Source organism: Gallinula chloropus, assembly GCF_964237585.1.
Source record: "Gallinula chloropus genome assembly, chromosome: 1".
Lineage (NCBI taxonomy): Eukaryota > Metazoa > Chordata > Aves > Gruiformes > Rallidae > Gallinula > Gallinula chloropus.
The window spans coordinates 3315059-3340432 of NC_140085.1; the positions used below are offsets into that span (position 1 = coordinate 3315059).

The 25374-nt window shown below is 47.8% G+C and overlaps 1 protein-coding gene across 1 annotated transcript in view; it reads left to right on the top strand.

The window, feature by feature from the left end:
- PLXNA4 (plexin A4) overlaps window positions 1–25374 on the top strand; it is a gene marked incomplete at both ends in the record, with an annotated part of 461339 nt that overhangs the window by 332912 nt on the left and 103053 nt on the right. The window contains 4 exons of the mRNA XM_084267731.1: window positions 14833–14956; window positions 18267–18420; window positions 20748–20847; window positions 23145–23259. Of these exons, the coding sequence (XP_084123857.1) occupies window positions 14833–14956; window positions 18267–18420; window positions 20748–20847; window positions 23145–23259 (493 nt within the window). The remainder of the gene's footprint in view (window positions 1–14832; window positions 14957–18266; window positions 18421–20747; window positions 20848–23144; window positions 23260–25374) is intronic.

A 25374-nucleotide genomic window follows, 5' to 3' on the forward strand; every position in this document is an offset into this window, starting at 1 on the left:
CATGGATAAGGGAAAATTCATACATCACGTGCTGACAGCCTTTTCCTTGCAGCTAGAGCATTAGCTGAGATTCCCAAGAAAACTGCAGGTCAGGGAGTCCTTTCCTATGCCTCATGGTATGAGGGTCAACCTGAGTGAGGTGTGCCAGACCAGGCTAGGAGCTCCTTGTGTGTTTTAGAGGGATAATGCCTAAGGACCTCCTTTTGGCTGAATGGTTAAAGCAACATAGGGATGAGGTAGGGATCATTGCTAGGGTCAGCTGAAGTCCTGGTTCTTTTGTTTCCTATGGGTTGGCTCTGGATGGACCCTTACTCTCTCCAGAGCCAGCTTCCTCTCCTTGCTCTGTAGATAATTGCTGCAGAGGGAACTCAGGCTGCCTGATGCACCCCTTATTGTTTAGCAGAGAGAACAGGCTTAGGAAGAGGGAAACAGCTCTGAGCTCTGACCTTTTGGCTGGACCAGGCATGGGCAGAGAAGGAGAGTAAAACTAAGATTAAAATCCTTTCAGCTTCATTTTTCCTCTTGTTCCTCTGCCACTCAAATTCCCTTCTCTAGTGCAGGGTGAACAAGCTGAGCTGTGGCAGTCAGGATGGAACATACTTTGAGCAGGGGTTTTATTGTTGTTTGTGTTGGAGTTGGGGTGAAATCCTGACTTAGGCAGTTGTGAAGCTCTAGCTCTGACCTGTGCATCAGTCATGTGTGGGCCTAAAAACTGCCATGTAAGCACATTTGCACCTTTACTTATGACCTTTGAGACAGTTCACCTGTTGAGGGCTGCGTATCCAGCTCAGCCCATGCTTTTTCCTTGCTCTGAAGAGACAGATTCCTTAGGGGTGTTTCAGGAGCTTCAGGCATGATCAGGGCAGGGTTTGTGACATGGGCCCCTATCACCTTCAGGCAGCAAATCCATCATGATGATTTTACATCACATGAGACAGTCAAGCCTGGGCTAAGAGTTTCCTCTGCTTGTTTCTCCATGGTGAGGCTTAGCTCTTCACAGTGCCTCTTCTCTCCAACTGGAGACATGGGACAATTGGACACCTCCCTTTCCATGTCTGGATGGTAATGGGAACTCGATGTAATTCTCTCTGTGCTATCCTGTGTTTTTTCAGGCTGCTAATTGTACTGCCACAGAGTACAAGTGGGGAAAGTTTATACCTGGAGGGAGGAACTGTCTCTGCCAAACAGCAAATAGCCAAGCTACAGCAGACATCAGTGTCGGCTCTGCTGCTGGGATACATGGGCAGGTGGATGGATGCATATGGGAAGGGAAGGAGATGAAGAGTGATATGGAAAAGCAGATATTGATGAAGGTCAAAAGGAGCAGTTAGGTGTGGGGAGAGCCTGCTTTGAAAAACTCTGAGGGGTCCCCCATACCCTGCACCTTTCAATGTTAAACTGCTTGGGGCAAGGGGTTTCTAGAGGTGAGGGGGTTGAATAAACAGTCTTCAAGCACAGTCTATCCCCTGGCAATGTTTTCTCTCTTCTTGCTATGCCTCCCCAAGTCAGGACAGCAGATGCTAGCAGCAAAAGAGCAATTAAATTACATGCTGGCTGAGTCTGGCAGTGATTCAGTGTCTGTATAAGTGGGGGACCCCTTACAGTGTACTTCCCATGGCTTCCCAAACCTCCCTGCAATCCTTGAACACAGATGCTGTGCTCCTTGTTTGCAGTTTTCCTGCCCGGTTTGTCCTTTCAGAGGTGAGGCTGAAGTTGCACCAAGCCCTCCTGCCCACTTTGTAGGACTTCCAGGTCTCACTGCAGTCTTGTCAGTGATTGATGAGGAAGCCTCAGGACCTCAGATTCAGATTCTCTGAGCAGCATGCTCCAATTTTTCCTCTCTGAAGGACTAGGAATCTCCCATCATATTCACCAACATATATTTGGCATTTGAGCCACAGTGATAGTGAAAAGACCAAATACATTTATCTGGAGTTACTCGAGAGAAGCTCCCACGAAGAGGTCAGGGATGATGTTCTGAGACATCTGAATCAGGCCATGAACAAAGAACTTCAGCCCTTTGAACAATTATTTGCATCAGCCCTTGCAGAGGAGAGTACGTAGCTAGCACGGGAGAGCGTAGGTGTTATCTACCCAGGTTCTGGGGAAGACACTCACAAATATTATTAGCTTAAATAGGAAGCACCATGATAGGATGCTCTCTGGGAAAAGTAATTTTGTTCATTAATTACTTGCCTTATCTAGCAACCTTGTTCCCTTTCTCTTGCTTTCTTCTTTTTTCATTTTCTTTAAAATGACTGTAAGTGAATTCAGGGAATTTACTGCCTCCTCAGAGACAAAAGCTTGTATTACTCAGGTAGCCTTCAGCTGAGTCTTCAGGGACTTTTCCATCTTCATTTGAAGCCCAGTCTTTCATGGGCAGATGGCAAAAGACTGTTCCAGGCAGATTCCTGTGATTTCTTCCTTGTGGACCACCTCGGTGACTGCAGATTGACTGTAGTTCACGTGTGCCTTTGGCTTGAGTTCTGCTGGCTGCTCGTGATTTTCTGCTCTGAGATTCTCGTCCTGCCTTTAGCTTCCAGGCTTGTGTTGTGCCTGCTTAGTTCAGTGGCAAAAAGGAGTCAGAGGGCTGTGATTTAAGGGACAGCATAGCAGAGACCCTGCAGCTTCAGAGGTAACCTTTCCTCACGTCTTTGACCCTTGCAGGGAGTTGGAAAGGGTCAGTGGATGAAGGCAGGTGATACCCATCCTCTCAGATGTCAAACATGCGTGCTGGCTTTTTTCAGGCTGCTTCTACAGTGGGGAACAGGTTTCTTCCAGGGACCTGTGCATTTCCAGCATGATTGCTGCTAGTCACTGCTTCAAGTGAGTTTGGAGTTTTAGATGGGCATCAAGAGATGCCAGAGCTCACCAGGGCAGCTTAGCTTCATGGCACAGGTCTCACTCCAAACTGAAGACAATGAGACTAGAGTTGCCCAGGCTGAAATGCCACCATCACCTGTAGTCAGAGACTGAGACCTATCTGGAGCCAAATTCCCACCCCAAATTTGTTCAATCCTGTCTGCTGACTGATTCTGGAGGGCTTAGTGGGGCTTTTTGAGGTCTGACAGCTGAGCAGAGCCTTCCCGTAATGCTGAACAGTACCAGCTGAGGAGTGTATTTCAACACACCCGCTGAGGAGTGTATTTCAACAGACCCTCTCCCTCATTTCCACATTCTCCTCCCTCCCCCGTGCCAGCAAACAATTTACAATTCTTCATTGGACAAAGGCTCCAAGTTTCCAGGGATTTGCATGTGAAATGCTCCCAGTTCATCTCAGGCTTGAATGAGCCATCAAAATGCTCATCAGGGCTGTGCCTCCAGAGGTGGCTGTATCCTAGTGCTGAGTGAGCTGGTGTGGTCCTTGGGCCACCTCTGAACCTTTGTTCACAGGCTGGGGCTGAGGAGCAGGTTGCATTTGATGGCCCAACCCCAGGCAAGATTTAGCTGTAGCTCTGGAAACTTGGAGGGGGGGTGGGAGGCAGGGAGGAGGTGAGCGGGAGGAGAAGGGGCATGAAATCCCCCAAAGCAGTGGGGAAAGCTGCTGTTTATGAAGTGCCTGGCTTTGTAGGGTGGGAGATGGAGGAGTAAATCCCTTGCACCCACGCCCTGCGGCGCTCCGGGGGTGGGCTTATTCAATTGCTGTGATAGAGGGAGGAGCCCACCTGGGGACAGAGATAACGGGCGGGCTGTGGGATTGCTGTTCTGCAGCATAAGCCTGGAGAGTTATCAGGGCAGAAACTCGGCTTCTATTACCATGCATTAGAATAGATTAGCAGGCAGAGCAATTAGCATCCTCACTCTATTTGGCGAAGTGACAGGGTTGGTGGTGGCGTGAGGGAAAGAGGCAGCTTTGGCAGGGTGGTGTTTCCCTCCCCAAGTGGCAGCCCAAGGATGGAAGGGACTTTTGGTCTTTTACCCCATGGTTGTCCCTGGTGGGACGTGATAAAGAGCTGGGGGTGGGAGTGAACTTTGGTTTGGGGTCTGAAACTTTTTGTGGCTCCTGGTCCCTGAAAGATGCCCTGGGAGATGCAAAGCTCCAAAGAGTGAATTTCAGCTTTCTTAAGTTTTCCATGCCTCTGAGAGAATCCACAGACTTCTGGGTTCCCAGACACCAGTAGGTTATAAAAGAAAAAACAACCCACAGCTTCAACTTCCCATGTCACCCCAATGGCCTTTTTCCCACCTTTGCCCAGGCTCATCTTACACCCCAAAAGAGCAGGTTTCTGAGGGAGGTGAGCCTGCTTGTGGTTAGAGCCAAAGATGAAATCTCCTTCCTTGGATGTATATGAATTTGCTGGGAAAACTTCCTTTCCTCTCACTGCCAGGAAGGGCTTCCCAGAAATACTCCTGTGCACAATCTCAGCTCAGATTTTCCTTCTTTCCCTGGAGCGTCTCCTGCCTTTCTGCCCTGAATGGACTATTCTGCTAAGTGGATAAAATTTAACTCCTTGATACCAGGGAGAGCTAATTTCCATCTCTCCTCTGGAAGGGATGGAGGGCAACCTGGAGACCAGAAAGAGCAAACAGGGAGGGATGGCTATTCGCCACATCACCACATAAAGTTGAAGGTCAATTATGCCTGCGTCTCGACATTTATGGCATTCCTATTCTTAGGACCCTGAGGGAACCTGGAAATGTCAAAACATTGCTAAAACTGACCTTAAACTTTACATGCAAGTGGGACTGAATCTTCTTCCTTTTCCTGGCTCCAGCCAGAAAATTGCTTTGGCTCTAGCAGAGGGAAAGGCAAATTTCAGCAGCTCCCTCCTTCCCCAGCTTTGCTCCCCCGTTGCGATAAAGCCATCTCAGGAGACACAAAGCTGGCTCTACACACTGGTCAGACTTTGGCTAAAACAAACCTCTTATTATGTCCTCATATCCATTTAATTGCTCTGTTCCTGTCTTATCCTTTTCTTTTCCAACTGGGAAACCAAAAATCTTTTCCCCAATTAAAAACAAAAAAGAAACTGTGATGTCTCATCTCATCCTCAGAGAGGGACCAGACTAATAAGACTGATTCAGACCATCCCAACCAGATAGCTCGAGTCTCCAGAGCCTCTCAGAGCCACCCATCTCTGTGTCCTGCTGTCCCTTTCCCAGACTGCTGTCCCCAGCCCTGGATGAAAATGTCATTAGGAGGGTTTGCACTTGGTTTCCACTGAGCTCCCTCTGCTGACCACCTTGCAAAAGGCATCGCAAATCTACCTGGATGGTCTTTTAGTAGACGTCTCCTCTGGCCTCTGAGCAAGGATTTTGGGCAGAGGAGGGGCAGGGAATCTTGAGTGATGCTGGGAATATGGGCTGTGGATACTGTTAGGACATCATCCCATACTCATTTGGGGAATGTGACCCTCCATCAGATCTGCCTGATTTTGTGTAGATAGAGGAAAACACAGGTGATGGGGTGATGTGGTGATGCCAAAAGTTTCCCTGTTGTCTCCCAGGTTATATCACCTGCCCCAACTTTGCCTGGCACACAAATTCCAGTGTGGTGCATGACTGAGGAACAGGCCACCCATTCTGTGATTTCATTTTGGAGGGGACAAGAAAGCTGCTACTGGGCCATTCCTGCACCTCCTGCTAGATTTCAGATTTCCAATTCTTTGGTCCGTGCTGAGCTGGAGATGGGGAAGCCTCTTTATTTGCACCAGTCACCAGCAAGCACAGCCTGCCTCACCATGGGCTCTTGCTGGGCTGCATAATCTCAGATTTCCCCTCAGGGATGAAGAGATGGAAGAAATGAAAAATCATTGTCTCTTGCTCTGTCTTGCTCCAAGACACCTGGGACCATTTGGGCTTTGCAGGGTTTTCAGACAGACTTAAATATTTCCCTGTAAGTTTCCACCTACCCTCCTCCTGAACTTTCTCCTTAGATTTATCTATCCAACATACCTGGCAAGGAGACCACTGGAGGTGACAGAAAGGCCAGACCAAGAAGAGGTGGGAGTGCTTGTGTATGGCCCTGCATGTCTCTTCTCACAGAGAGTCTGGTTTGTGCAAGCTGGCTGCTGGTCCCTTTGTCCCACCTTCCTCCCCTCTCTTTATGTCCCCATCCCCATTCCACCCATGATCATGTTCTCTTTCTCCATATACTATTTTCTCTTGATTGGGCATGAGGAGATTAGGAGACAGGAGGCAGACAACTTGAGAAGAAGACAAGAAGGCAGGACTGAAAGATGGGGTGAATTTAAGGGGAAGAGCTCAAGGCACATGAGAAAAGCATGGGAAACTGTGTCCAAACAGAAAACAGAACTGAGAAGGGGTGAGGAATGGGATAGGACAACATTTCCATCTGCACAAGCTGAGGACCTTGGTGTGAGTGACCCCAAACCACAACAAAATGTCTAGTGATGAATATATTTGGGTCACTTTGAGTTTACCAGCACTGAGGGACAAGGTGTAAGCAAAGGGTGGCTGTGATTATTCTGTCCAAGGGTGAGTGAATTTGTCCCCTGCAGGAAATGTCACTGTTTGGAATCAGAAAGGAGAGATAAAATGTCAAAACCTTTTGTGAAACAGCCATGCCTGCAAATTACCTGGTTGGAGGTGGTGGAAGGGTGTCATTTCGGTTTGCTGAGCTGACCCAAACCATTGAGCTGTCTCTCACATTGCTCCCCACCACCTTTCACATCAAATACAGATGCTTCATGTCCCTCTTCTTCCTTATAAGCCCACCAGCCACATTGAGTCTTGCAGTCCAAAGAAAACCACTGTGCATCAAATGGTGAAGCTTCTCCAAAAAAAAAAAGGATTAATCAGTTTGGATTTTATTTCCTGCTATTCATTTTTTTAATTGGTAAGATTATTTTTTCCCCTGAATAATAACAATAATAAAAAATTGTATACTGTGCTAATTGCCATTTGTAAAGAAAACCCCTTTCTGTTTAGAGTAGGAGTTTCTGATCAGATCCAATCACCACTCTTTTGTCTTGAAAATTGTTTTTAATTGACAAAATTGCAGATAAGACCTTTTCCATTGCCAGAAAACTACATTCTTTGTGTGTGTGTGTGCATGTCTCGTGTTAGAAAAGTTGGATATTTTAGCCTGCTTCTGGGGAAATGATGAAAAAAAAATAAGAGAAAACAGAGAATCCAAATCTTCTTCTTTTTCAACAGCTCTGGGTATAAACAAGAAAGGCTCAGTGAGGACTCGCTGTTGGATTTCTCACTGAGTTTTTTTTGCCTTCCCATCAAAACATTTTTTAAAAATGTAAAAATTAAAAATAAAATAAAATATATAATATATAAAATAAAAATAAAATCATAGAATCATAAAACCACGGAATTACAGAGTCATAGGGGTTGGAAGGGATCTGGAGAGACCATCGGATCCAATCCCCCTTCCAAAGCAGCTCCCCAGCTCATATTGCACAGGTCGGTGTCCAGATGGGTCTTGAATATCTCCAGAGATGGAGACTCCACACCCCCCTGGACAGTCTGTCCCAGGGCTCTGTCACCCTCACTGTGTAAAAGTTCTTCCACATATTGGTGTGGAACTTCCTGTGCTCCAACTTGCAGCCATTGTCCCTTGTCCTGTCTCCACAGACACTGAAAAGGGGCTGGCCAATTCCCCCTGCATCCCATACTTAAGATATTTATAAACATTAATAAGGTCCCCCTTTAGTCTTCTTTTCTCCAGGCTGAACAGTCCCAGCTCACTCAGCCTAAAAATAAAACATAAAAATAACATAAATTATAAAATTTAAAATAAAATAAAATAAAATAAAATAAAATAAAATAAAATAAAATACCCAGCCAAACAACCAAACAAAAAAGCAACCCAAAGAGATTTACAGAACCTTCATCCTCAGACTTGTTTCTATTTTGTCCACTCCTGGTGTCAGTTCGTTTTGGCTTCCAGCAGGGACCACCCGATCTGGCTAATGGTGTGAATTAGCAGAACGACTTTTCACATCTCCAGGAAGCCTTGCTTGGGTCTGTGGGGCAGCTGAGCACCTCTGACCCTGCAAGCCTGAGTGATAAGAGGAACTCACTGCATGATCTTATCAGGGGTTTGCATGTCTTAGGAAATAATTACTGCTAGAAGGGCCAGGCACAAGGGCCACTGATGCCTTTTAAATGCATTTAATTTGTTATCACAAGTGATGCTGAGGGCTGCCTTGCTGGCAGGTAGGGCTAAGGGAGAATCCCACAGTTCAAGGGGCTGGGAAGTAGTTTGTCACTAATTAATAGCCAGAGGGCTGGAGTCCTTGGTCTGCAGAGCTCTCTGTGCACCATGTGTCTCCTGTCCTGGTGCAGGAAAAAGGAGCTGCAAATCTGTAAGGATGCTCTGGGTCAGGTCCTAAAAGCATCTGCAGCTCTGCCAGATTCTGAGCAGCCTGCTCAAGAGGGGAGACCACACCAGCACCATCCTCTCCCTTCCCAAGGAAGCAAGAGCTGCCCAAAGCAAGTTCAGTCATTTCAGGCAGCAGTGGCATGGAGAGATGGACAAGAAGCAGGAGAGGTCCCCTTTGGAGGCACCTGTATCGTCCCAGTGTTCTCATGGGGGATGACCTCAGTTATCACTTACTTGGCATTGTGCTTCTCCTGCTCCTTTCCCTCTGCAAACAGAATCCTTCCCCCAGTTTTCTTCCTGTTCCTAGCTTCTACATGATCTTCCTTCAACCTTCACCTTCCTGAACCAATCTCCATCACCTGCAAATGTTGATTTCACAACCACTTTATGACTATTAGTCCAGTTTCAGTGAAGTCTGGATGGCAAAGACATAAGCCCAAGGTGGGAGGACGGGCAGGTGCAATGCTCCAGAGAAGTAAGAAAACAACTCTTCAGGGTAAACTGATAGGATGGACATGATCTGCAGTACTATATGGTGAAGGTCAGCAAGGATCATGACCCTGCTGTGTTGGGAATGGAGGAAAATAAGATACAGCCTAAAAAAGACCAGGATGAAAAGTACAGGTCATGGGTTTTTTTTGTTTAAGAGGGAGTTGTGTGTGTGTAAGGGGTAGTTTTGGATCCTGTAAATGTGTCTTCATTGAGAGGTAAAGGCAGATGAAAGTGTTTACGTCACATACCTTCTGCTGGTGGCTGCACTACAGCAGCATGACATCCATAGGCTTGAGAGGTGGGTCTGTGGGAACCACATGAAGTTCAACAAGGCCAAGTGAAAGTGCAAGGTCCTGCACATGGGTCTGGGCAATCCCAAGCTCAACTACACGCTGAGCATAGAATAGATGGAAAGCAGCCCTGAGGAGAAGATCTTGGGAGTGTTGAGGGGTGAGAAGCTCAGCGTGGCAGCCCAGAAAGCCACCTGTGTCCTGGGCTGCATCCCCAGCAGTGGGACCAGCATGTTGAGGGAGGGGGTTCTGCTTCTGCTCTGCGCTGGGGCGACCCCCTCCCCTGCAGTGCTGCATCCAGCTCAGGGGTCCCCAGGACAAGAAGGACACAGAGCTGTTGAAGCGAGTCCAGAGGAGGCCACAAAGATAATCTGGAGCACCTCTCCTATGAAGACAGGCTGAGAAAGTTGGAGCTGTTCAGCCTGGAGAAGAGACGGCTCCAGGGAGAGACCTTAGTGCATCCTTCCAGTACCAGAAGGGCTACAGGAAAGATGGAGAGGAACTCCTTATTAGGGAGTGGAGTGATAGGATGAGGATAATGGCCTTGAACTGAAGGAGGACAGGTTTAGATTAGATATAAGGAAGAAATCCTTCCCTGGGAGGGTAGTGAGGCCCTGACACAAGGTGACCAGAGAAGCTGTGGCTGCCCCTGGATCCCTGCCAGGTTGGATGGGGCTTTGGGCACCCTGGGCTAGTGGAGGATGTCCCTACCCATGGCAGGGGTTGCACTAGATGGGCTTTGAGGTCCCTTCCAATGCAAACCAGTCTGGGATTCTGTGACCTGTGTTCCCCACTCCACAGAGAAAGCAAAATATGCAAGGGGAGGAGTATTTCACTTGTCTCTTGTGCCTCATCTATCCAGATGCTTAGAGGTCTTGGGGCTGTGCTCACACTCAGGCTCTCTAGAGATTACTGGGCTTCACTCTAAGCCTCCTAACACTTGGCATTTAGGGAGGTGGTAAAGTGAGGCTGGGGTTGGTTTGACCAGGTACTATGAAGGTAGAAGAACCTTTAGCTTTTCTCTGCAGAGGTGGAATAGCATCTTACCCATCTGCATCAGGTATTTAAAGAATGTGACCCCAGCAAGTTGCTTTAGGTCCCAGATAGCAGACCTGGGAATTAACCATGACCTCTTGGTCCCAAACCAGGGCCTTCATCTCATCCTCAAGACACCTGAGCTTTGCTGTGTTCTCCAACACATATGCATCTGTGCCTCACTTTCCTGTCTCTGCGTGGTAATCTTTCAACCTCGCAGAGGTGTCGTGAAGTTTAATTAGCTCCAGGCAAAGCCCTTTGAGATCCTCAGATGAGAGATGCTACACAAGCACAAAGTATTAATTTAACATTATTAGAATAATTGGTTAATGGATGGTGAACAGAGGGTTAGCGTTAGTGGTATTTATTCTTAATGGGAGATGAGGAGAAAATAACATTCCTTCTGGTTCAGCAGTAGGACCAGTTTCTTAGTGTTTGTACTAATGGTTTGGACAGAAGCAGGACACTTGCAATTGTGAAAGATGCAGCTGATAAGGAAATAACAGGTGTTATTAAGATGTACAGCGGAGCTGTATGTCTACACCATAATCTTATGCAAATAAGATCAGGAGTGGAATATGCTCTTTTTAGGTGTCTTAAGTGTAATGTGATGCCACTGGGTGGGAGTTACGTACCAGCTAATTATAGCATGAATAGCAGGGAATTAGGTTCTATGGCAGTGGAAAGTGATCTCAGCATATTGACAGGCCCAGCATGTCAGACTTACTGGTATTTTATTAAAGTGAAACAGTTATTGGCAGAACAAGGTATTCTTTTTTTTTCTCCTGAATAAGCCATGATAGACGTGCCAGATGAGAGCGTGGCACAGTCACAGCAATCTCCCCAGCCCCAAACTACAAGCTGGCTCTCAACACAGACAACAGAAATGATTAGTTTGGGGTTGGGATATTTCATTCCTCCTTTCACAGTCCAGCTGCCTTGTGCAGGCAGCTGCCTTCCAGGTGACCGCTTTTCTAAGGCAGGCACTCGTGTCTGGAAGTACTTATTTATTAAAAGTCCCATTTGCCTTTATTTACAATTCTCTGAACTTACTTTTTGGGCTGAGATGTCCCCTCTGGGCAGCTGTCTTCAGCAGCTGGGTGCTTTGCCATGTCTGTTTCTGTGCTTCAGCCAACATCATTTAGGGACTGGAGAGGCTGATGCTGGAGGGCAATACTTTGCTCTGCACATGCTGAAACAATTTTCTCTGCTGGTTCCCCACCCACTCTTGGGGGAAGAACACTGTTGGCAGTGCAGAGCAAGACTGGAGAGGGGAAAGTTGTTTTGTGATCGGTTTGTACCTTTTTCTGCTCCCCTGAAAATGTATGTTTTGCCTCTGAAGGGCCTCAGTCCTGGGTGCTGGGGACAGCATGATGTGTAAACCCACAGGATGCTCCACATGCTCTGGCTCAGGATAGATAAGGTGCTAAGGAAGAGGAGATGGGGGAAAACTAAAGGCTTTGGAGAAGACCCCTCATTGCTCCTTTCTGCATGGCTGAACCTGCAAAACCCACCGACAGGCAACAACATCCCTTCAGTCTTGATTTATGCAGCAGCTGGGATCAGCTACCTGGGATGAGTGATGCTGCTAGCTCAAGGGGGCTACAATGCTAAGTCGAGGGCCTGAAGCCTGACAGTGACCCCAGCTCAGTTTGGCTCAGCTTGGAAGAGCTCCCCCATCATCACACCAGGCATAGCTGGGTGTTTTGGGTCGTGGTATGTAAATCCACCCCCCTCCCCCATCCCCTTTGTTTTAAATTGAGAAACTGCCTTGGAAAAGCCAGTAGAAATTTAGGAATTGGCAGAATTGAGGTCACCCATGGAAAAAAAAGGTATTATAAAGTGTGATCCTGTAATTAAAGCCTGGCTTGCAGTGTGTCAGTGCAGGGAGCAGATTTAGGAGCGCAGAAGCTACTTTCAATCCAGCAGTACCTAATTCCCTCGAGCCTGACACTGCAACCTTCACATTATATTAAACTCAGGCTTCATTTGGTTTGGGTTTTCATCATTTCATTATTTGGATGGCAACGCATCTTCCAGCAGATATCAAGGCTGCAAAACCCATCAGTCTTAATATAGAGTGAGTTTTTGGTCTGAAGGGTTACATGTCTTAAACATGTGTGATCAGTAAACAGTGAGGTCAGATGCTGATTGTTATATTCCTGCTCAGTGGTGGAGGTGGGAACACAAACTACAATCCTAAATACAACACAACCCATGTCCTCCCATGTAAATATGCTGGATATTAATGTTTATCAATATGTAAAGGGTGAGAGTCAGGAGGATGGAGCCACGTTCTTCGCAGTGATGGCAGCAATAGGACAAGGGGCAACAGGGGATGTTTAGCCTGGAGAAGAGGAGGCTGAGGTTAGACCTTATCACCACCTACAACTACCTGAAGGGAGGTGGGCGATGGTCTCTTCAGCCAGGTGACAGGAGATAGGACAAGGGGAAATGGCCTCAAGCTGTGCCAGGGCAGGTTTAGATTGGATATTAGAAAAAAAATTTTTACTGAAAGAGTTGTCAGGGCCTGGAACAGGCTGCCCAGGGAGGGGGTTGAGTCACCTTCCCTGGATGTGTTCAAAAAAACCTTGTGATTCCGTGATTAGGTATAAATTGGGGCATAGGAAGTTCCATGTGAATAGAAGGAGGAATTTTTTCACTGTGAGGGTGATGGAGCACTGGGACAGGCTGCCAGGAGAAGTTGTGGAGTCTCCTTCTCTGGAGATATTGAAACCCCACCTGGATGCATTCCTGTGTGATTTAGTCTGGGTGATCTTGCTCTGGCAGGGGGGTTGGACCTGATGATCTTTCGAGGTCCCTTCCAACTCCTAACATTCTGTGATTCTGTGATTCTGTGATGTGTTTGCAACCTCTGGCACTAATGCACTTGAACTGAACCTGGGTGTCTTCCTGCTTAATTTTAGAAAATCCAGACATTTGTGTCACACTGCAGCTGGAGGAAATAAATGGGAGGCAGCAGGACACCTTGAAGAGTTGGGTGCTTGTGTTTTAACACTGAACCCAAAAGGGTTTCCTGCTAATTTTTTCTCAGGAGAGGAATTCCCACACCCTGCAGATCTTTGATGGGATTACTGTGTCTATTTGCTTTATAGAAGGGCTTACAAAAATCTCAGGTCAGCATTTTGCCCTGGCTTTCATTCCTCAACAGGGAACTTAGAGGTTTGGGAGTAGTTAATCAGCTATCCAACCAACCCTCTGGAGACTGTGTGTTTAAAATTCCCGATCCAGCATGCAGCTCTGCTAAAGGAGACTTAATGGGATGAAAGCTCCACGGGAAGGGAGGGTGGGAGCTGCGATGCTGCTCTTGCTTCCTCAGATCTGCAAAGCAAACCGTGAGTGTGCAGAGAACGGCAGAGATCTCCCTTTGTGCTTCCTGCAGCTGGAAATAGAAAACTTCCCTCTACCAGAGAGGTAGAGCAATTTGAGTTTGAAATTGGGGTGCTCATTTCCTCTAACATCAGCCACTAGAGATAAACCAAGCCTTAACAGTTTAGGCCAGACTCCAAACTTAGTAAGATTCAGGCTTAGCCATATCTGGGATTGCCTTTGCATGTAGTGCCTTAGATCCCTGTAAATCCCCATGGATATAGGCACAATCTCTGCTCCAGGAAGCAAGGATACTGATGGGTGATCTTGGAGCTAACCCTCCAGCAGCCCCTGTGTGTTCTCACAACTAAGACTCGGAAGTCTGGGAGCGGGTGAATAATTTAACATCCGCACTTAGTCTTTATAGCTGATTTTAATGGGGGGTAATAGCACTGCTAATAACAAAATCCATTGAAGACACCCTGTGCAAGTCCATAACATTAGCTTAATGGCAAAAGGTAATTGGCATGCAGTTGGAGCTGTCCTTTCATATTAACCCTGTGGATTTCTAGGCAGACGTCTTCCTTGAAGCCATGGGCCTTGGCAGAGCATGTGGAGTAAAATGCAGACATGTTTTATGATAAGCAGATGCAAATCTGGGTCAAAACAGGGCACACCACCACCAATTCACATTGCTGGCTTGTGTTTACACTGGACAGATGAGACAAGAGTGACAGTGCTAAAAGCATTCATGGCAGTTGGTGTGTGGTGTAAGCTTTGTGGGCTTGTGCAGCCCAGGTGCTGTGACCCAACATTTTCACTGAGCTCTCCCTAATTTGGAGGACTGAGATTCAACCTTGGGCACCTCTAGTCAGGCACTTTCAAACCAGATGCCAAAAAATCCCAAACCTATAACGTGCCTGAGACCATTTAGCAACAGATTTGTCATCTTCTCAGCAGAGTAAAAGAGCAAGGAGTATGCACAACTGCTCTCAAAGGACATCCCTGTGTAAGATGTCTCACTGCCCTTGGCCAGACCAGTTTTCAGGGCTGTCAGGGGAAGATGGTGTTTTACCTGCTATGTGGGTAGAGAAACAGCATATCTATAGTGGTCCTAGCCAAGGGATGTGGCTTTTACTCTACATCTTTCCTTCTTTCATGGTGTTCTTGCAACTCTACAGCCAGCTGAGAGATCCCACGTCTACTAACACTGGAGTCAGAGTGCTCCAGGACATGAGTATAGTTTTCTCACCAAGCATGGTCCCAAGGGGCATAATGTTGACTTTCCATCCAAAAATGATTGCTCCTTCTATGTCCTAGGTCTATCCTCACCCTCCCAACCTGGCTTTGTGTTAACTCTGTCCCTCTCTGTTCTTGTCTGCTCAGGTGCACAAGGAAGGAGCGGTGTGAACGCTCCAGCGAGCCTCGGAGATTCGCCTCGGAGATGAAGCAGTGTGTCCGGCTTACTGTGCACCCCAACAACATCTCTGTCTCCCAGTACAACGTATTGGTGAGGAACATTAATCCTTGTCCCCCTCAGGTTTAATCTGCTCACGCAGTCTGAAAGACCCAGGTATGTGCAACCTGGGTTCAGCAACAGTGGGAAGGACTGGCAGCTAGATGCAAGAGGTTCTCCAGGGTCCATTAATTTCCTCAGCAGCTTTTCTGGCAGAGAAAGGTTTGCCATGGGAAGACATTTTGGCCTAGGCTGTCCTCTGTCTTGAAGTGTAGAAGAGGCTTCCCTCTTTGCTGTGAGGATCTCAGGGAAGGTCTGCCTGCAAGTGTTGTGTGGATGCAGTGTAGTTGCTTACTTCCTTGGGAGAGGGTTTTGTGAATGGCTGGGCATGGACTTGAGGCAAGTGACGTTATCAAGAAATAATAAAGTGACTTTCTAGGATAAGGACAAGTGAAGGACACCATGTGTTATTTCAATAAGTCCCAATTTTCTATCATTTTGGTTTAAAGTGTGTCTTTCTTAAGCCAAGAATTCCCTACTGCAGCTCTAGCACTGAATAGGCAGAGCAGAAAGAGAGGATGCTATGCAGAAGAACCTAAGGCTGCCAAGATTCATACTCTCCTGTGACCTTCCTCAGCACAAATTTGGCCTTTATGGCTTCAAACTACTCAGGTCATCAGCCAGCGAAGCCACACAGTGAATGCTGGTGGAATGGTAGATGATCCTGATCATTTTCTGGGCTCGAGGCAAGAAATATCTATTGAAGATCTAACCATTGTGTAGTTTCTCTCCTGACTCATGACAACATTACATTATGTGGTGGGATCCCAACACCCACTGAGAAGGAAGCAGAGACCTATTTCATTCAGGCTACTAGGGCTCAGTCCTTTTAGACATCCTAGATCAGGCTGGAATTGAGTTGAAAACCCAAGAAACCCAGGAGCTCCATCTCTGGATGTTCACTATCCCCACACAATGGAGGGATATGATGTAGGGGAAGGTTGTATTGATGTAGCTCAAGGTGCAGCTGCCTGATATCTTCCAGGTGACAGGTTTTGGAGTGCTGGGGTTTCTTCAATGAACTAAAATCAGCCTTTCAAAGCCTGCATGCACGTCCAATCATTCCTGCTTTGTTTCAGCCTCTTAACTTTGCTGTGACTTTACATTCCTAGGCTTCAAATGAAACTGATCTGAGACATCTTTAGTTCTTTGCTCTTCTGGGACTTCAGGGTTTCTTCTTATTATTCTCTCAGTAGTCATAGAATTCTTTCATGTTGGATTAAGTCCTGTGGGACTAGCTGGCTCAGGGTGACTGAAATTGATAAAAGAATGAAATATTTGTCTCTAGGTTACTCCAGTCAGGGCAAGTCAACCCAGAGCTTCTGGGATCAGAAGTTTCTATTGTCTGACTGTTGCCCAATAATCTCCATGAACATTTCCATGGGAGTTTCAGCCCAGTCCCAGATAGACTGGTGACCCAGCTCATCCACAGTCACCACAAATAGCCTCTTGGCCAACCAGGAGAGGAGCACCAATCAACAAATGGCTGAAGGTGTCCTTACTAAGTCTCACCTGGGTTCTGGCAAAGGGTCAATGATACTGAGTTCTTGCCCACAGAGACAGGGAAGGTCTCTGGTTGGCCAGCCAATATTTTACATTTTTGAGCACTAACAGGGACTTGGAAAATTGTATCTGAGTCTGTTTCAGACCAGGGATGCTGCTCTGAGATGTCTGAGAAGAAATACTTGCTGAGGGAAGACTCTGTTCTTTCTTCATTGCAGCAGCTCCAGAGCAGGAGTGTGGAATGTAGGATTTCTTGTCTGTTGAGGGTGAGCACAGGCTCATGATGGTTGCAACCAAGCACCACTGGTCTATCCATTGATGCCATCTTCTGCCTAGTACAGCTTCATTTTCCATCACCCGTGCTCAGAGAGAGATTTGTTAAGCAGAATAGTTTCCATAATTTCCCATTCTCCACTGTTAGCAGGGTATTAATCAGCAGGGAGAATGGATTTAGCTTGAGTGCTAAATCCAGACAGACACCCAAATACTTTTCTTTCTACTTCCCATCCAAGACCAAAAAAAGAAACCCAAACAAGAAAAAAAAAAAACAAAACCCACTAAAAAACCCCATTGCCATTGCCCAAAAACAAACAAACCCTCACAAATGCTTTATATTAGCATACATAGTGTAGGGGAGCAATAAGCATTGTGTTTTGTTATCATCCTATCCTGCTTTGTCACCTAGACAGACCTCTTTAGAAATACCACTTCAGTATGCATATGTGTCTCCTTTCAGTGGATGTCACCTCAGGTGGACCATCAGGTAGCTCATGGGGAAGGCAAGTGTGAAGGCCACCTGCATTTCTACCTGTGTTGAGTGGTTGGCTCTAGAAGTTGATCACCAAGCCTCTTAAATTTATGCTAATTACAAGGTTATCACCAGGTGCTAGAAGTACCCTGGGGTACCTCCCTGTTTTCAGACATGGGGAGGCGACTCAATGGTGGTGAGCAATGGTGCAGGACCTTAGCTGGTCTGGGAAGTTAGAAGCATGAGTGTCCTTCTCCAGAGAATGAACATGGTGGAAACCGGCCATGAGATTCTGTTTTTTCATGAACAGCAGCAATGATATAGCAATGACAGCGGGTGTTGTGCACTCTAAACCATGGGCAATTCCTCCTTCAGAGCTTTTATTTTTTTTATATGTATGGAGACCCCACATAGCATGACTTCAGGGCCAACTACTTCTTTGGTGGGATGGGCAGGAGAGGTTTGCTGTGCCTCTAGAGATAGTGTTTTTTTATGTGGCGGACTGAAGGCTGTAACTAGACTCTCCTTACACAGGAACTTGGTGACAGAGCGCTCCCCCATCTGCTGATGCTAGGAGAGCAGGCCGTAGAGAGTTAGACTGGAGCGCTACAGTTTCTCTGTAGTCTGCAGAGTGCCTCTTGTGAGTAGTAGTCACCTTCCTCAGAAACCGCGTGCCTTGGGGCCACCCAAGCCCTGGTCTTCACAGCTGGCTCCAAAGACTCCCTGCCTAACCTTACACTTGCATGACAGATAGTGAGCACTCCCTCCCCTCCACTGACCCAGCCAGCACTGGGATGCAGTGCAGTTGTCCCTGCATTGCCACCTACCACTTGTGTCGGCATCAGCATCTCATCCCTTTCCCCCCTCCACACACACATCCCTCTCCTGAATCGCTGCTTTCTGTTGAAGGAGGATGCTCTCTCTAGCAAGAGGCTCTTTGTCCAACCTCTCCAGTGTAATTCTCTCCTGCTGGCCCAGTGCTGTTGTTCAGCTTAGTATTTTCTCTTTTCTTTTTCTCTGTCTCTTCTTCCCTCCCTCCATCTTTGCTTGCAGCTGGTCTTGGAGACCTACAATGTCCCTGAGCTGTCAGCAGGAGTCAACTGCACCTTCGAAGACCTTTCAGAGATGGATGGCTTGGTGGTGGGCAGTCAGATCCAGTGCATCTCTCCAGCTGCCAAAGAAGTGCCCCAGATCATCACTGAGAACGGTGGGTATCCCACAGCTCCTCTACCCATACCACTTCTCTTTCATTCCCTCACCCCACACCTCTGTGTCTCCTTCTGCTTTCACCCAAAGCAGAGCTTGGCTCATAGGAGCCCGAGGACAGGGTGTGCAAAGCACAGGGAGTAGGTGGGACCCTGTGCTGGTGCTCACTGGTGGAACCATAGGGTGAGTTGTCTGAATGTGTGTGTGTTTATGTGTGCACACGTGTGCAAGCATTCAGCTGCAATACCACCACCTGCGTTAAGGTGCCTGTATGTGTGACAGTAAGTGTTTTCAGACTGCCACCGAGAGGCAGTTGCATATATCTAGCAGAGGCAAGAGATGGATGTGGGATGTTTGCTCACCTTTTGCCCAGGCTGGTGTTGCACAGCCCAGGGAATGTGGTCATATGTGCTCTCGACACATCCCATCCTGTGCAGTGGCCAGGAAGTCCTGCAGACCTCAACAATCCTGTCTGTAATATCCTCCTGCTACTCCCAGATTTTGATCTGTATGCTCAGGTCCTTGTCTCTGTCCTTGGCCTTTATCCACTTCAGCTGTTTCAAGTTTGTTACTGGCTCCCTCTCCCAAAGTCACCCAGCACAGACAAACACCTTGTCTCCAAGGACAGTTTCCCCACCCACAGCTCCCTGTTTTTTTGTGTTTCCCTTTTCCAACAAGTTCTCTAGGTACTTGAGCAGCACCTGGGGATCCTTGCAGGGACTTAATATAAAAACATCCAAGAGGATGCTGCTTTTTTTTCCCTTGGCTTCTTCTGAAATTTTGCTGTAAAGTTTTTCTCAGAAAATGAAGTGAGACAAACCACCACCTTCATCTCCTCCCTGCTTTCCCCAAGCTGCACATGCTCTCTGCTGCAGTCCCAAAACCAGCCCCCAAAGGGCTGTTACCATTTTTGTGCCCCACCGAGTTATCAGTCACGTTTACCTAATGAAACAGGTGCTAGAAACTATTTCCTTGGTGTGGACATCCATCCCATGCCAGGCTATAATCAACCAGCAACCAAAAATAGCAGTGGAAGCTGGAGGCAGGACAAGAGAGAGAGATTTATGTGAAGGATGGTTTTCAGAGAAGCTGGGCACCCGCGGCTTGTATCAACTTCAGCAGCTGGTGCTCTGCACCTCTGCAAAGACCAAGTCCTCTGTGCGTAGTGCCAGAAGCTGGATTTGAACCAAAGGATGTGCAGCTCTGTAGCACATCTGATCCCTGGAGCCATCCAGTCCTCACATCCTGTTTTAAAATCTATGCAAGATGCTGGCAAAGTTGTTAAATACGGAGCAGTTAACAGAGCTGTCAGAGCCGGCGGCAGCAGATGGGCAGCAGAGTGGAGCACTGGCAGCAAGATGTGTTCAGTGGAGTGTGTGGTCTGTGTGTGTGTGTGTGTGTGCGTGTGTGTGCCTTGTGAGTGTGCACGTGGGTGCATGTTGTGATGAGTTTAACAAGGCCAAGTGTAGAGTGCTGCACATGGGACATAACAGACCCATGCAGCGCTACAGGCTTGGGGGAGACTGGTTAGAGAGGTGTCAGGCAGAGAAGGACCTGGGGGTGTTGGTTCACTGCAGGCTGAATATGAGTCAGCAGAGTGCCCAGGTGGCCAGGAAAGCTAATGGCATCCTGGTTTGTATCAAAAACAGTGTGGCCAGTAAGTCTGGGGAGGGGATTGTGCCCCTGTACTTGGCGTTAGTGAGGCTGCATCTTGAGTATGGTGTCCAGTTCTCACCATAAGAAGGACATCGAGGTCCTTGAATGAATCCAGAGAAGGGCAACCAGGCTGGGGAAGGGGCTGGAGGGCAAATCATATAAGGAGTGGCTGAGGGAGCTGGGGATGTTTAATCTGGAGAAGAGGAAGCTGAGGGGAGACCTTATCACCACCTACAACTACCTGAAGGGAGGTTGTGAGAGGTGGGTGATGGTCTCTTCAGCCAGGTGACAGGAGATAGGACAAGGGGAAATGGCCTCAAGCTGTGCCAGAGCAGGTTTAGATTGGATATTAGAAAAAAAATTTTTACTGAAAGAGTTGTCAGGGCCTGGAACAGGCTGCCCAGGGAGGGGCTTGAGTCACCTTCCCTGGATGTGTTCAAAAAAAGGGTAGATGAGGTCCTTAGGGATATGGTTTAGCATAGGATGGGAATGGTTGGACTTGATGATCTTCAAAGGTCTCTTCCAACCTTGTGATTCTGTGATTCTGTGATCTATTGAGGATAGACTAACCAAAGAACTATGGGACAGCTCCAGGTTCAGACTGGTGACATGGCTGGCTGGGTTTAACTGAGCTAACAAAACAGTCACACTGATTGTCTATTTTTTCTCCAGGAGACCATCACATTGTCCAGCTTCAGCTCAAGTCCAAGGAAACGGGCATGACCTTTGCCAGCACCAGCTTCGTGTTCTACAACTGCAGCGTCCACAACTCGTATGTTCATTTCTTTTGATACCTGCTTTCCTTTCCACCCCTGGATCTGCCACAGAACTCATTGCTGGCTGGGACACATGTCCCTCATGAAGCTGGTTAGATACGGAGGTGACCAGGGGCCAGGGTGTGACCAGTGACACAGGGTCACTTGGGTGATGGTCAGCATGGTGGTGTCTCTCCTGGGAAGACTAAGGGTGGTCTAGTGACCATGTGCTCTGCAGATGAGCAACCTTTGCAGGAAGGCATTGCCTTAGGAAATCGTACGTCCCCATGTGTCCCTCAGGCTGAGGAGCATCACATTGATGGGAGGCTGCCACAGAATTGAGTCAAAAGCAAGTTGGGACCTCAGCAAATGACCCCCTCACTGTCCTGTCAGGAAGGTTTTTGTGGATGTCTGGATCCTGCCCATACAGCTGCCCCTCCAACCCTTATCCATGCTGTCAGTCCCACTAGTAGGACCTTGTGCCAGGTGGCTAGCACGGGCTTGGACCCTCAGGTCTGGAAAGATAGGAGTTTCTGGTTCCTTCATGATGTGAACTGAGCAGGGAACACTCAGCTGTGATGGGTGCTCAAAAACATCCATTTGATCCTGTGAGCTCCTTTTCTGCCCTGCACCCCATACTTCTGGGGTTTAGCTGGCACCCAGGGCTGCTCAAGAACTGCCCCACCAGAGCAGGTCTGCAGCTTTCCTGCAGAAAGATACTCTTCCCACAGGTTGATCCACCCCTGAGCTAGGCTGCATGGCTCTGTCCCCACCACTGAGCCCTCAGAAGTGCCAAGAGCAGATAATTACTGTGGCTCAGCAATTCACAAGGAGAGGAAAATCCTATTTCCATGTTCCTGCTGCTTTGACAAACAGTGTCAGAAAGCAAGTGGTGGGGAGGGGGGGAGTGGAGAAGAGCAGGAGAGATGGTGGTGTTAAATATTTATGGCATGTTTTGGTTTCTTACTTGACAAACTATAATACACTATCCATTTTTAATTTGATGTATCAGAGCAAGCACTTGTTCCCAATTTGAAGAACAGCTCGCTGTACCAGAGCTGGAAGTGGATTGAAGTTGAGCAAGATTTCACAGGGACAGGGGAGAGGGTGTGCATCTGCCTGTTGGGCTCAGCCAAGCTCGACTGCAGGCGATGGGGTTTTTTTTTTTCACTCTGCCCATTAAAAACCTGGTGACACATAAAGGCCAGGAAAATTTCCCCTGCCAAGTCCCTTCCAGGTATTTCAGAACCTGCAGCTCCATGAAGATGTCCAACAGTGTGAGTGGCCAGGAGTTGCTACCACCCAGGGCTTGTTTTGTGCAGAGAGCTTGTTATGGCTCAGTTTGGTTGTTGGTGAGCAGACATCATATTAAATTTAAAAAGATGAAATAAAAAAAAAGCATGGTGTAGGTATAAGTCAGTGCTGTAACACAGCCAAGAGAGGTGTTTGCAGCTCTTGCTCTGCAGGGTCTACGGGGTACAGGGGAGCAAAACCTTGTACAACAGAGGGAACGGCTCTGTCCTACACCCTGAGTAGGTGGTACCCTAAATATGCACTCTGCTCCTGGGTAGCTACTACAGTATTTTTTCCTTTAGATGAAGAAAAGAAGAACAGAGTTAATATATTTGCAGGACCCTATCACCATGGGCAGAACTCACACAAACAAACCTGTGAGACACAGCAGGAGAAAATACTCAGCTTCATCCTTGGCTTTCTGACTTTAGCACATCCTAGTTTGTGCCTGACCTCTGTAATACATGTTAGAGTGGGAGGATTAGCCAGATGGGACTGCTCTCCGTGGGCATCACTCCTCCTGCCAGCCCTTCCCTTGGCCACCTTCTCACGATGCGAGATCCCAGGGCACTGGTGGAGTTCAGTGTGGAGGCAGCAAGGCTGTAGCAGGTTCCATCCATCCCCAGGTCTTGTATTTTTTGTTACACTCAGGATTTTTTTATTAGTAAGAGGGAAATATGTATCAAGCTTAGAACTTGTTGATAGTCCAATTAAAAGCTGTAACGGGGCAACCAAAACAGAAGAAATCTTTATTATTACTCTGCATTGAAAGATATTAATGCAATCTACAGTATCTAATTCATACAAGAGACTTTTGATCAAAGCACCAAACAGCTCGGTCCATGGCAGGTCTGGCATCACCCTGAGTCCTGATGATGTTGGGTCAGTGCAAAGCCCATGGCCTTCTACTAGTGCTGTCAGAAGCATTGTTTGCTGGGCTGTCTTTGTCTCTGAAAACCACCATCCAAATCTGTCCTGTGCCTGTCTGGCCAAGTGACTACTCTTTCTCTCCTATCTCCAGGTGTCTGTCATGTGTGGAGAGCCCTTACCGGTGTCACTGGTGCAAGTACCGCCACGTCTGCACTCACGACCCCAGCTCCTGCTCCTTCCAGGAGGGACGAGTCAAGCTGCCTGAGGTAGGCAGGGGCATGGGGCATGTGCTGCATGTGTGAGCTGCTCAGTATTGATGTTGCCTTTTGTTCTGGGTCAGACCAACAGACCAGGAAGCTTTCTCCACCTCTAGTCCCACCCTCTTCCTCTTTTTCTTACCATCCAGGAGACCTTCACCTTTCTCTCTGCAGATAGCTCCTCTCTGCTCTGCCAGACTCCCTGCAAACTGCCCTTTCCCTCGCCCTACAAGCAGTGCTTGGAAAGTCACTGCAAGCTCCCAGTACCAAGGGACTGGGAGGAATGGGAAACACTGGGCATGCAACTCTTCAAGGAGAGAAGGAAGATGCCTCTAAGCAGATGACCCTAAGCTGAGGTCTGAGGAGGATTTAGGGCTACATCCAGGGTGTCAACAGATTTCAGCCGTGCTTCAAGCACCTTCATGGCTTTGTGGTTTTGATGTCTGGTGGCCAGTGCATCAAACAGCCTCCAGCCAAGGCCAGGGAATGCCTCATTGCCAGTCACTGAGCCGAACAGGACCTTGGGGCTTAATACCTAGCTGGCTGCTGTGCTGCAAATGCTGTCTGGCTCCTATTGTAACTAACGAGCGCTCCCAGACAAGTGGAGCTCAGGAGAATACAAATAGGAAGCCACTTAATTACTTCCTGGTCAGGAATGGTCTGAAAGCATGCTGGCCTGTCTGGTAAATGACCTGAGATGGCTCATTGTTCACCTGGCTCAAGGGACCAGTACCCATTAAGAGATCGGATATCTGCTGAACCACCAGTCACAGAGGCAGCTGCTGAAGACTCTGACAACAAGCATATCATTTGGACGATGAAATCCCCACTGCTCCCTGCACTGTCTGCTGGTTTTGGTGTTTTTAACATGTCCCCCCACAGCTACCCCCAGCCCATGTTGCAGACAAGTCAGTTTGCTGGACCAAATGACACACGTGTAGTGGTTTCACACTCCTGTGCTCCTTCACACCCCTTCTTTATGTGCTGGATGAGGTGTCACATATGTGCTGGTTGAGATATCCTGGAGAAGACGTCCTGAACTGCTGTGGCATTGGAACAGGCCATAAATATTCATGAGCAGGGAGGATGCCAGTTCTTCATCTACCAGGATTCAGCATTTGCTGTAAGCCTACTGAAAAACTTGCTGAAGACCTGGAGGTCTTGACATCCTCTGCTCAGCCCTGGGTTCAGCCCTTCTGGCAGGTTATCCCAACCTGTTCCCTCACATGGAGCCTTGGCAGAGTCTGGCCCATCCTACTGGCCACAGGTCTCTGTGCTTTCCACTTCAGGAACTGTAAGGACCTTGACCTCTTACTCAGGTGGCATTCACAGAATCTTAGGGGTTGGAAGGGACCTCAGGAGATCATCGGGTCACACCCCCCTGCCAAAGCAGTTTCCTGGGACACTTTCTCTGTTTCCAGTTGTGCAAGGCCACTACCATTTGTCTCCTCTGGTAGATACCTCTGGTGTGTCTCATGTACCAAGCACAGGACTCACCTTCCCAGTTCCCACCTCTTCTGTCCTCCAACCCTCTGGCCAAAGGGAGGTGCCAACAAGTCTCAGTGCACCTCATCTTCCCTCAACCCCATCACATTTCTGATACACCTGACACTCCCATCATAAAAGAGATCCTGAGAAGGTCTGTATCATCCCATTTCCTTAGGGAAAGGAACTGGGAATGGCACAGCCCCTGATCTTTACATCCCCTCTAGGGTCTTGTTCTGCAGAACTGAGGAGGAGGAAGCAGACCCGTCCTCTGTAGATGTGCCTATTTTAGCACACCTTTTCCATCACTGCTCTATCAGCTCTCACTAGTTTATTTTCTGAAAGGTGTCCTCTTCAGACTAGGAGACAGCTCCAGGCTGGGGATTTTTGTCTGTCAGTTCAAATTGCTCTTTTTCTCTTCTAACCCCTTAAAAGCAGGATTTCCTGCTAAGCTTCAAGTATTCCCTCTCTGATCTTCCAAGGCTTCATTGTACGATGTACATGACAACAGGGGAAGGCACAAACCTGACCTTAGAAGGTGATTATTCATCTCCAAGGCAATGATAGCACCATGCAACACATGCATGTTACGTTGGTCATTGCTAATGAGGGCTGCAGCCCTATTGGCTTCTGCAGCAA